At 56.9% G+C, this 12164-nt stretch overlaps 1 protein-coding gene across 1 annotated transcript; it reads left to right on the forward strand.

The window, feature by feature from the left end:
- The first annotated feature begins 254 nt into the window (after positions 1–254).
- On the forward strand, positions 255–11844 carry GUCY2D (guanylate cyclase 2D, retinal). Its single transcript, XM_061141057.1, has 18 exons — positions 255–990; positions 1078–1382; positions 3298–3649; positions 4016–4100; positions 4361–4463; positions 4851–4952; positions 5877–5957; positions 7443–7649; positions 7745–7901; positions 8478–8627; positions 9291–9439; positions 9949–10112; positions 10208–10400; positions 10659–10833; positions 11132–11230; positions 11336–11430; positions 11530–11615; positions 11751–11844. Exons 1-18 carry the CDS (start codon positions 255–257, stop codon positions 11842–11844), a joined length of 3333 nt encoding a protein of 1110 aa, XP_060997040.1.
- Positions 11845–12164: the final 320 nt, after the last annotated feature.

The raw sequence follows: 12164 nt of genomic DNA on the forward strand, positions 1-12164 counted from the left end.
AGACAAGGGGGAGCGAAAGCAGGGGTAGTGGGGGTTCGGGGGTACTTCTAGACTATACCCCAGACCCTATATAGAAGTCCACGCAGGGGCGGGAGGCGAGGTATGGAAGCAGAGACAACCCGCAGGTTAATTGCGCTTTGAGAAAGTGTGGTGGCGGGCGGGGGCGGGTGGGGGGTGCGTTGCGGAGAGCCCTAGGAGAGCTCTGGGGGTCGCATTCGTTCATGCTGCTCGGTTGGTGCTCGCAGAAGCCGGCAATGACCGCCTGCACCCTCCTCGCGGGTGGGCTTCGGGACCCCGGACTCTGCGCCCCCACGCGGTGGGCTCCGTCTCCGCCCAGCCTTCCCCCGATCCCGCCCCGGCCCTGGCCTCGGGTGAGGCCACTGCTGCTGCTGCTGCTGCTCCTGCCGCGCTCCGTCCTCTCCGCCGTGTTCACAGTGGGGGTGCTGGGCCCCTGGGCCTGCGACCCCATCTTCGCGCGTGCCCGCCCGGACCTGGCCGCCCGCCTGGCCGCCTCCCGCCTGAACCAGGCGGCTGCCCTGGAGGGCGGCCCCCGCTTCGAGGTCGCGCTGCTGCCCGAGCCGTGCCGGACGCCGGGCTCGCTGGGGGCTGTGTCCTCGGCTCTCACCCGCGTCTCGGGTCTCGTGGGGCCGGTGAACCCTGGAGCTTGCCGGCCGGCGGAATTACTAGCCCAGGAGGCGGGGGTCGCTCTGGTGCCCTGGGGCTGCCCCGGGACGCGGGCGGCGGGCACCACGGCTCCAGTGGTGACGCCCGCGGCCGATGCCCTCTACGCCCTCCTGCGCGCTTTCCGCTGGGCGCACGTGGCCTTGGTCACCGCCCCCCAGGACCTGTGGGTGGAGGCGGGACGCGCACTTTCCACGGCGCTCAGGGCCAGGGGACTGCCCGTGGCCCTGGTGACCTCCATGGAGCCCTCCGACCTGTCTGGAGCCCGGGAGGCCTTGAGGAGGGTCCAAGATGGGCCTAGAGTCAGAGGTAGGCTCCCCTGCAGGATGTGAGGGCGGGGATCGGTCGTCCAGGGAGCAGAGGACAGAGTCCCTAGCCGGGTCTCTGTGTTCACAGCAGTGATCATGGTAATGCACTCGGTCTTGCTGGGCGGCGAGGAGCAGCGCTGCCTGCTGGAGGCTGCAGAGGAACTGGGCCTGGCCGACGGTTCCCTGGTCTTCCTGCCCTTCGACACGCTCCACTACGCCCTGTCTCCAGGCCCTGACGCCCTGGCGGTGCTCGCCAACAGCTCACAGCTTCGCAAGGCCCATGATGCGGTACTCACCCTCACCCGTCACTGTCCCCTGGGAGGCAGCGTGCGGGACAGCCTGCGCAGGGCCCAAGAGCACCGGGAGCTGCCCCCGGACCTCAATCTGCAGCAGGTAGAGGGACCAGGGAGGTGGGAAGAGGGGAAGAGAGCCGGGGGAAGAGAGCAGAGAATAGCCAAAAGGGGAGATGGAGGCTGGAGGCAGTGGGAAGAGAAGTGGACAGAACTGATGGAATGAGAGGAGCATGCAGTCAATGGGAGGGAGGAGGTATAGGGAGAGAAGAACCAGCAACTCTCCCTGTCCTGGGTAATGTAGAGGCTCTGACCTTGCTTGGAGCGTCTTAGTGTATTGGAATTGCTTCCAGAGAGTAGGTAATGAGACATCTCACGGTCAGCCCCAAGGAGCAAACTCTTAACCAACTCTATAGTGCAACATCTTTTGCAGCCTACTTTAAAGTAAACCTACTTCCAACAGGCTATCACCTACAGCTTCTAACAAAGAGCTGGTGTTCTTAAAAGAGAGCTGGAAAAAGAAAGAGAGAGAGAGAGCTGGAAGGAGGGGGAATATAGATCCAGCCTCCATGCCCAGTTCAGAGGTGTTTCCCCTGGGGCTTCATCTCAGGTCTTAACTTTTTGAGAGCTTACATCCTGTGAGAAGCAGAAAGGTCCCTGGATGGAGCCAAGGGCTTTTGTGAACATTTAGATTCACAGGGTATTCCCAACAAGCAGCTAATACTCAGGATTCCCTGAGAATAGTGATGAGATGGGATGGAGGGTAGATGAAGAAAGAGAGGCGAGGGAAAGTGTGGGGAACACCCTACTGAGTTCTCAGTAAGTAGCACAGCCACTTAGCTGCCCAAATGAGACCCCCTAGGAGTCACTTGATTCCTCTAACCCTTCCTTGGACGCCCAGACATCCAGTCCTGTCACTTCACTTCAGTCCTGTGCTTCCCAAAAGCCATTTGAATCCATCTACTTTCTCCATCCTCGCTGTCAGTCCCCTGGTTCAGGCCACAGAACCTCTGGTCCAAATTCCCAAATAAAATATCCCAGTGGTCTCTACTTCAACACTTACCTACCCCAGGCCTTTCTCCACCCAACAATCGGATCAAATTTCAAACATAGATCTGACTGTGTCATCCCAGTTCAAAGTCTCCCAGTGGCTTCTCTTGCCCTGGAGAGATACAGGTCTCTACTTGGTTTATCAGGTCTGTCTTCCTCTCTCTTTCTTCTTTCTTGAACTTCAGTTAGACTGATCTCCTTTGGGTTCTCCAGATGTGGTCTTCTCTTTTGCTTCTGTGTTACTGGCTGTGCTGTTCTCTCTCTCCTGTCCCTACACTCCCCCACGTATTTCTGATTCATCCCCTGAGGGATGTTCACTTCTGGAAACCCCTTCCTCCTCCCCCAGACTGGCCTGGGGCCCTCTTTCCTGTCTCCCCAGCTCCCTCAGTTACCCCTACCCTCACTCCTTAACATCCCTCCAGATGAAAGATTCCTTGAGATAGGGACTAGATTCTTCGAGATATGGACTCTGTCTTAGATCCTGGTATATCCCTAGTGCGAGATGGGAACTGGGAATAATAGAGAAGCTCTATGAGATCAGGTGATTGCCTCGGGGAAAAGAAAAGAAGGAAAAATAGAAGCCAACCAAAAGACAGCAAAGAAGGCTTTCGGTGAATAATAGGTAACGATTTTAAAAATATATGCAGGGCAACCAAAAGGAGAGGAAAGAGAGGAGATGTAGGTGATGGAATCGGAAGTAACGAATGATAAGAAGACCTTAAGAATCCTGAAAAGAGGGAAGGGCAGTGGCAAAAAGAGATGGGATAGCCAATTAGGGAGAGGAAGAGAGAACCAATGGAGAAAAAGGAAGAGAACCAATGGGAAGGATATGGAACCACTAACTAGGAGATGCAGTCAATTCACAGAGGGCTTGAAGGGCCCAGTAGAAGAATAAGCGGGGACAGCAAGTCCCTGTCTTTTTATGGGCCTTGACCCTGCAACCTGAGGCCCCTACCCTTCTTCCCCAGGTATCCCCTCTCTTCGGCACCATCTATGACTCAGTCTTCTTGTTGGCTGGGGGCGTTGTGCGAGCACGGGCGGCCGCAGGTGGTGGCTGGGTGTCCGGAGCGGCGGTGGCCCGCCATATCCAGGATGCCCGGGTCCCTGGCTTCTGTGGGGCCCTGGGAGGAGCCGAAGAGCCCTCATTTGTGCTACTGGACACAGATGCCACGGGGGACCAGCTGTTTGCCACATACGTTCTGGACCCTACCCAGGGCTTCTTCCACTCCGCTGGAACCCCAGTGCATTTTCCTAAAGGTGGACGGGGGCCTGGGCCCGACCCCTCGTGTTGGTTCGACCCAGACACCATCTGCAACGGAGGTGAGGGCGAGCATCCCAGCCCCCACTGGGCCAGTGACCATGAACCCTCCAGAAAATGGTGAGAGTGAACTCTCATCCCGTAACTCCTGTTGGAGGCCCTTCCAGGTCCTCCTCAGAGACCCCTGGCTTCTGCAGGACCCCTCTATTGCAGAGCCCCTGGAGCCCTTTTGGAAGCTTTTTAATATTCCCAGGAACCACCCTCCCACCTTTTGCAAGACCCATGACTTTTCCCTGGATCCTGTTCTGAGCACCCATCCCCCTTTCCTGGAGCCTGCAGGGTTTGACAGGACCATACCTCCCTAGAGAGGGTGCCCCCTCTGCCCCCTGCCACGGTCCCCAGCCTCTCTCCTCTCACTGCCCCTCCAGGAGTGGAGCCCAGCATCGTCTTTATCGGCTTCCTCCTGGTGGTTGGGATGGGGCTGGCTGGGGCCTTCCTGGCCCATTATTGTAGGTGAGTAGGGGAGTGAGCTGAGTAGGAGATGTGCTTGGCTCTCCACCTGCCGGAAATGGGCAACTGTGCAGCAGACTGGGCCTACTCAAGAGTAGATGAAGGGAGAAGGGGAGAAGGAAGGAGGCCTGCAGGGCTGGTGGAGTCCAGGGGATGCGTGATCTAGGGGTGACTGCCCTCCCCTGAGACAGCATTACCCCCCAATTGGCCTCCTCTCACGGACCTTGGTCCCCTTGGCGAAGATGACTTCCTTTCTCTACCAGGCACCGGCTGCTTCACATCCAAATGGTCTCCGGCCCCAATAAGATCATCCTGACTCTGGACGACATCACCTTCCTCCACCCGCATGGGGGCAACTCTCGAAAGGTAGGGGAGGTGGGGAGCCAGGAGCCAGCTGTCCTCCCCTGCCTGGGTCAGCCCCCACCCCAGCCCCCACCTGGGAAGGCCTGCTTTCTGTCCTCGCTCTGTCCCAGGTCTGAGTGCTGGGATAAGCCCCCTCACGTGTGCAATGAGGGTATCAGCCCCTGTCCTGACCACTTTCCTGAGACAGTGTGAAGCTCCAACAAGAAAATGAATATGTTTGTTTTGTAAGCTGTGAAGCATTCTGTACATGGGAAGTAATGTCATTATCACCTTCTCTAATTAAGGTTTCTTCCCTTCCCTTCTATAATCCCCAGAACTCAGCCTGACCTCAACCCAGGACTCTGACCCCACAGTGTATTTTGATTCTGTTCTTTGATCTCTATCCTCCAGGTGGCCCAGGGGAGTCGAACCAGTCTGGCTGCCCGCAGCACATCAGATGTTCGCAGCATCCACAGCCAGCTCCCGGATTACACCAACATTGGCCTCTACGAGGTGAGCATGAGCCCCAGGCAGACTGAGCTCTAGTCCTGGAGACAAGCCGAGGAAGTGGGGATAGGAGCCCAGGATGGGAACCCCGAGAGGGTTTGGGGATTCCTCCTCAAAGGGGAGCATCTGGGAAGCCTTCCTGCTGGGGGATTTCCTCTTAGCCATCATCCAAGTGATGACTTTTCAAAGGCCTATCACAGTGGCCTAAAGACTGGAGGCCTGGGACTTCCCTGGTGGTCCAGTGGTTAAGAATTCACCTTCCAATGCTAAGAGCTCAAGAAACAAACAACAACAAAACATCCAAAAACAACCCCCCCCCCAAAAAAAAAGAAGCAAGGTTGTAACAAATTCAATAAAGACTTAAGAAAAAAAGGCTGTCTCTGACTCAAGCCAGACCTACGTCTTGACCTCACCCAGCATTTCTATCCCATTCAGATCAGTCTCTGGAACAGCAAGACTTACAGGGGAAAAAAGAAAGTCACAAAAGGGCATTAGGACCTTAACTATGAAGTCTGCAAATCTGAATGTGGTGGGATGGGTGGGAGATAATGAGATCAGATTCAGGGACAGCCAAGAGAACTTGGCTAATCAAGAGGGAAGGAGATTTAGAGCAAACATCAAGCTCCTTGCTCCTGATGCTCCTTTAGTTGTGGTACTCGGGCTTCTCATTGCTGTGGCTTCTCTTGTTGTGGAGCATGGGCTGTAGGACACATGGGCTTCAGTAGTTGCAGTTCCCAGACTCTAGAGCCCAGGCTCAGTAGTTGTGGCACGTGAGCTTAGCTGATCCATGGCATGTGGGATTTTCCAAGATCAGGGATCAAACCCATGCCTCCTGCATTGGCAGGCAGATTCTTTACCACTGAGCCACCAGGAAAGCCCCCATAGCGTTTTAAGAAACCAAATTCTAAATTACTCCTATCTCTGCTCCAGGGAGACTGGGTTTGGCTGAAGAAATTCCCAGGAGATCGGCACATAGCTATCCGCCCAGCAACCAAGATGGCCTTCTCCAAGGTGGGAGTGGGTCTATGATGGGGTGTGGGGTGGCTGTCATTTCTTCCCTCCTTGCCTTCTCTTTGCAGCTGAGTCCAAGTAGGCCCCACTGTGGGGGAGACCAAGAGCTCTCAATGAAGTGTCCCCTACTCTCTAAAGCAGGTTTCCCATCATGCTCTTACAACACTAGCTCTTTCCTTTGAGATGTTTTTATCATAATTTGTCATCGTCTGTTCACCTGTGTGGGCTTGCTTATTTCTTATCTTCCTCCCTCCCTGAACTGTAAGCTGAGTGAGAGCTTTTTCTCTATTCCCTCCATTGTGTTTCCAGCACCCAGCACAGTGTCTGGAACATTAGAGACACCCAGCGAATGTTTGTTGAGTGAATGACAGAAAATAAATGGCCTTCCAGTTCTGTAAGACTGCTTGTGCAGCATGGCCCAGTTGATGCATACTGAGGGAAGTAGAAAACTGGCAAGGAGGCTATAAACTGACTTATTCTGGTACTTCCAACCTTAATGCCCCCCTTACTCCTAAAACCGTACAGCCCTGGCCTGGCCTCCTTCACAGATGCCTCCCAGAAGCTCTGGGTCACAGCTGCAGAATGACTTAAGTGAACTACCAGTAGTCAACAGAGTAGGTCACCATTTAATAACAGGCATTTAAGGTGAAAAGAAGCCCCTTGTGAGGCCAAAGAAAAGCTAGCAAGGGCACCGGTCACTCACTAGCCTGCATTTTTTCAGCCAGATGGTGAGGGCCTCTGTCCTCCTGGGTGGGTGTGACCTTGTTGATGGCTCCTCTTGGACACAGCTGGACTGCTTAGTCCTTCCCTAACTTGGGGAACAACATGATGGGGGTCTCAGAAATATCTGGTGCAATGATGTTACCAAGCAGAGCGGCCCTGGGCTGAGTCCCTAGGATAAGCTATTTTGGGGACTTTTGAAAGCAGTACAGTGTCTGCCTGATTCTCCCCCAAGGGGCTGTTGTATCAGAAGTGGGGGTGGTACCAGGAGCTTCTCTTTCATCAGGTGTTTTCCTTTAAGACCAAGCAAGTTCAGAGTTTTATGGTTAATAAAGCAGAATCTGCCTGGGTCCTGATTACCAGGGCAAGGTTGTCTTTTCATTCATATTTTTTAAGTTAAACCATGTTCAGGGACTTACTAGAGGTCCAGCGGTTAAGACTCCGCGCTTCCACTGCAGGGGGCGCTGGTAAGGCCCGGGAGAACTAAGATCCCCGCAGGCCTCGCGGTGGGGCCAAAAAAACAAAACCAAAATAACGTTCAGTGTCTGAACGGTGGCCTTTGACTATGTTGTCTTTTCCAGAGGGAGAAGTTACTGTAGAAGGAAGCCCCTTAGATGCCCTATAGACCTTTCCACTCACCATTCTATCTTATCTTCCGATCAAAGCCAGACCTGAATAACATCTTCCGCTCCACCCACCTGGCTCCCAGGACAGAAAATGCCTGTAAACTGCTCCCTCTCCAACCCCCAACCCCCAACCCTACAGATCCGGGAACTCCGGCATGAAAATGTGGCCCTCTACCTGGGGCTCTTCCTGGCGGGAGGAGCTGGCGGCCCCGCGGCCCCCGGGGAAGGCGTGCTGGCCGTGGTCTCGGAGCACTGTGCCCGTGGCTCCCTACAAGACCTCCTCTCCCAGAGAGACATAAAGCTGGACTGGATGTTCAAGTCCTCCCTCCTCCTGGACCTCATCAAGGTGTGCGTGTGGGGGAGAGTGGGTGGGATGCAGCGGGGAGGAGCCAGAAGGGGACCCGCGTGGGCTGAGTCTGCCCTTTATGCCACCCTTTCCAGGGAATAAGGTATCTGCACCATCGAGGGGTGGCCCACGGGCGGCTGAAGTCACGGAACTGCGTGGTGGACGGGAGGTTCGTGCTTAAAGTCACCGACCATGGTCATGGGCGACTGCTGGAGGCGCAGAGGGTGTTACCGGAGTCACCGAGCGCGGAGGGTAGGCGTCCCCGGCTGCCTCCTGCGCGGACGAGCATCCCCCGCGTCCCCATTATTTCAAGCGCCTCTTCTTTCCTCCTTCCCTCGAACTCTCTCGACATCTCACATCCACTGGAAGCGACTCCTGAGACCGAAAAGATCTAGACCTCTGAGACGAAGAGAGGGAACTCTGTGGGTGGGGAGGCGGGGCTTGTTTGGGGGCGGGACTTGTTAGGGAGGCGGGGACTTGTTCAGGGGGTGGGACTTGTGCCCGAGGGCGGAGCTCCTGCCTCTGCTTGGGGTCCTGCTTCAAATGGGGCTTTACCTAATGGTGGGGCTTGTTTCCAAGGGACCAAATCTTCTCTGGGCACCGCTTTGTCTAAAGGGCAGGGCTGTTTCCGAAACCTGTTCTGGGTTTCTGGTAGTTTCTCTTGGGGATAACTGCGGGCAGTAAGGTCAGACACAGAACAGGCTGAGAGGTTGAGTGGGGGGCGAGTTTGGGCTTTCTGGTGAGGGTGGGGGGTCTGGTGAGGGTGGGGGGTCTGTTCCCAGAGCCCCGTGGCTCTCCGAGTGCCCACGCCCCCTTCCCCGACCTCAGACCAGCTATGGACAGCCCCGGAGCTACTTCGAGACCCAGTCCTGGAGCGCCGGGGAACGCTGGCCGGCGACGTCTTCAGTCTGGGCATCATCATGCAGGAGGTCGTGTGCCGCAGCGCCCCCTACGCCATGCTGGAGCTCACTCCCGAGGGTACGGCCGCCCCTCGCCTGGCGTTGCGACTAGAGAGAGACCCAGCCTCGCTGGGTACTGACAGTTACTTATGTGCGCCTGAAGGATCAGGACAGTGGAGAGCCAAGCATCAGGATGGGAGGGGCGACCTTTCAGCGCCCCATGGGTTTCCTCTGTTCTAATCCTGGACCCCTCCTGCTCCCCCAAGGCTAGTAACACATTCCTGTCTGGTTCTTCGGGGCCCCAGGGAGAGAGCAGGAGAGGGGAAGTGTAGAAAGAGAGCAGTTGGATCTAGTTCAAGTCCATATTATCATCTATGGTGGTGGTGGTGGTTTAATCACTAAATCGTGTCTGATTCTTTGCGACCCCATGGACTGGAGCCCACCAGACAGTAAACAGAACTACTTGATCAGTCTAACCTCTGCTTTTCTTATGTGCAATAAATAAGGCAGCCTCTTTGCCTGACACCTCTTACAGCCCCCTGCCCCCCCTCCCAAGGTTCAGAGCCCTCTTATTGCTCCAGAGTCACCTCCCATGCTACATTTCCTCATCTACTGAAGCTCTGATTTAAAGGAACCCCCAACCATTTCCAGTCCCCTCGTTTCAAGCTTCAACAATCAGGCCAGAGTCAGAGGTGGCTTCTCTTCTGGTCCATCTCCTCTCTTGGTCCCTTCATGCTTCCAGAAGTGGTGAAGAGGGTACAGAGGCCCCCTCCACTGTGTCGGCCCTCCGTGTCCATAGACCAGGCGCCCATGGAGTGCATCCAGCTGATGAAACAGTGCTGGGCAGAGCAGCCAGAACTTCGGCCCTCCATGGACCGCACCTTTGAACTGGTCAGGGACTGGGCTGGGCAAAGGCTGGGCTGGGCACTTGCCAGAAACCTGGGGTGGGGCTGGGGGCTGCTGAAAGGCAGGCTGGCAGGATCTCTGACCTTCCAGGCTACTTCCTAAGGCATTGCCTGAGGACTAAGGGTTTGGTGGGGACAGTTAGAATGGGGGCTGTGGAGACCTTTGGAGTTGGAAATGGAGCTCTGGATGGGAGGAAAATTTAATTCAATTAAAATAACATTTATTAAGTATGTATTTGGTCTGGTGTGGGAAAAAGACCCTTGGCTTGGGAGTCCAAAGACAGGGCTGGTTTCAGCACCTTGTCAATTACTAACAGAAAAGCTGACCTCCAAATAATGTGTGAAAACACAGTGCCCAGCACGGGGTGAGGTGTGGGCTTGATGAGGATGAGATGAAAGGGGGTATGGCCAGAGGATCAGGTATAATATGGCTGCATGAGAGGGGCATGGCAGCCCAGGTCCCCAGCGGCCCCACCAGCTTCCTCCTACTACTAGTTCAAGAGCATCAACAAGGGCCGGAAGATGAACATCATTGACTCGATGCTGCGGATGCTGGAACAGTACTCCAGTAACCTGGAGGACCTGATCCGGGAGCGCACAGAGGAGCTGGAGCTGGAAAAGCAGAAGACAGACCGGCTGCTCACACAGATGCTGCCTCCGTGGGTGTCGATGGGGAGAGATGAGTGGGGAGGATAGCTGGAGTCCAGCCAGCCTTGGGTGGCCTCCAGGCAACCTCACCACCTGCCATCCTCAGGTCTGTGGCGGAGGCGCTGAAGATGGGGACACCTGTGGAGCCCGAGTATTTCGAAGAGGTGACACTGTACTTCAGTGACATTGTGGGTTTCACCACCATCTCAGCCATGAGTGAGCCCATCGAAGTGGTAGACCTACTCAATGACCTCTACACGCTCTTCGATGCCATCATCGGTTCCCATGATGTCTACAAGGTGGGGTGTAGAGGGGACAAGCCCTCCTTCAGTTTCCTCAGCCCCCAGCCCTTCCTGCTCGGGCCCCAGACCCACTATCCAAGTCCACCAGCACAGTCGTCTTTCCCAGCCCTCCTGTTCCTTTTCTCTGCTTCCAGTCCCCTACTCAGTCCCCCATCTGGAAGGCCCCCAGGATCTCTGCACTCACCCCAGTTTAGGCCTCCTGACCAGGGACAGTGGCATTGGCAGGGGAGGCTCAGTACTGAATTCTGGCCTCAGGTGGAGACAATTGGGGACGCCTACATGGTGGCCTCCGGGCTGCCCCAGAGGAACGGGCACCGGCACGCGGCAGAGATCGCCAACATGGCTCTGGACATCCTCAGCGCCGTGGGCACCTTCCGCATGCGCCACATGCCGGAAGTGCCCGTGCGCATCCGCATTGGCCTGCACTCGGGTAACTCTGTCCCCACACCCGGGGCCCCCTGCCCCCCGGGCACTCCAGCCCCTCTCCCTAGTGCGGGCAGGGCTCCACTTTCCTGGATAAGAGCAAACTCGTGGAGGGGGCGGGGGGAGGGGGGAAATTTGTTTTGAAGCCACCTTTTCACACCAGGGGCTCCATGGTAATTGGGAGGGCATGCTTGAGAGGGTGTCTTTGGGGAGCCAGTGGCGATTCTGGGAGTGCGAAAGACCACTGAGCCCTACTAGGTGCCGCCCGGGGCCCGCAGGCCCGCCAACCCTGCGCCTCTCCGCAGGCCCTTGCGTGGCGGGCGTGGTGGGCCTCACCATGCCCCGGTACTGCCTGTTTGGGGACACGGTCAACACTGCCTCGCGCATGGAGTCCACCGGGCTGCGTGAGTGTGACGGAGCGGAAGGGGCGGGGTGGGGCGGGGGCGCGGGAGGGTGTCCCCCGAGGTCACGGTGTCCCCCCGCGCTCACGGTGTCCCCCGCTCTCCCAGCTTACCGCATCCACGTGAACAAGAGCACCGTGCAGATCCTCTCCGCCCTAGACGAGGGCTTCCTGACTGAGGTGCGGGGCCGCACGGAGCTGAAGGTGAGGCCGGGCCGGAAGACACGCTTCCACTTTGAGCCGGACCGCCACCGGCCCTCACCCCAGCCCGCCTGAGCCCTCCCGTCCCCCGTGTCTCCCCAGGGCAAGGGCGCAGAGGAAACGTACTGGCTGGTGGGCAGACGCGGCTTCAACAAACCCATCCCCAAACCACCGGACCTGCAACCCGGGTGAGGATCCAGCATCCGTGGGTGAAGACCGAGCTACCCCCTCGGTCCCCTCTCCCGACTCCTGCTCAGCACCGCACCGGCAAAGCAGGGTGGGTGGGTTTTGTCCTCCTACCGCCTATTCTCCCTTCCCCACAGGGCCAGCAACCACGGCATCAGCCTGCACGAGATCCCCCCTGATAGGCGCCAGAAGCTGGAGAAGGCGAGGCCAGGCCAGTTTTCTGGGAAGTGAGGCTGGGTCTGGAACAAGGTACTGCGCCCCCCTTCCCCGGCTCCTAGGCCCCTCAGACCCCGGGGACTACACATGCTTCCCGGAGGACAGACAACCCTTCCCCTGCCTGAAGACCTAGCCCTGCCTGCATGCAGAACTTCCCACTCAAGCCAGCAGTCCTTCTCTGACTTGGTGGGCCCAGGCTGCTTGCTAAACCCAGACATTTCCCCTGGGAGGGAAGCACCAGCCACAGGGATTCTGGTTTTGGAGCTCTGGAGTGCTCCAGGAATCCAGACTTGGGAATACCTTTAAACATGACCTTCTGGAACTTTCACTCTGAC

This window comes from Dama dama, chromosome 5, assembly GCF_033118175.1.
Source record: "Dama dama isolate Ldn47 chromosome 5, ASM3311817v1, whole genome shotgun sequence".
Taxonomy (NCBI): domain Eukaryota; kingdom Metazoa; phylum Chordata; class Mammalia; order Artiodactyla; family Cervidae; genus Dama; species Dama dama.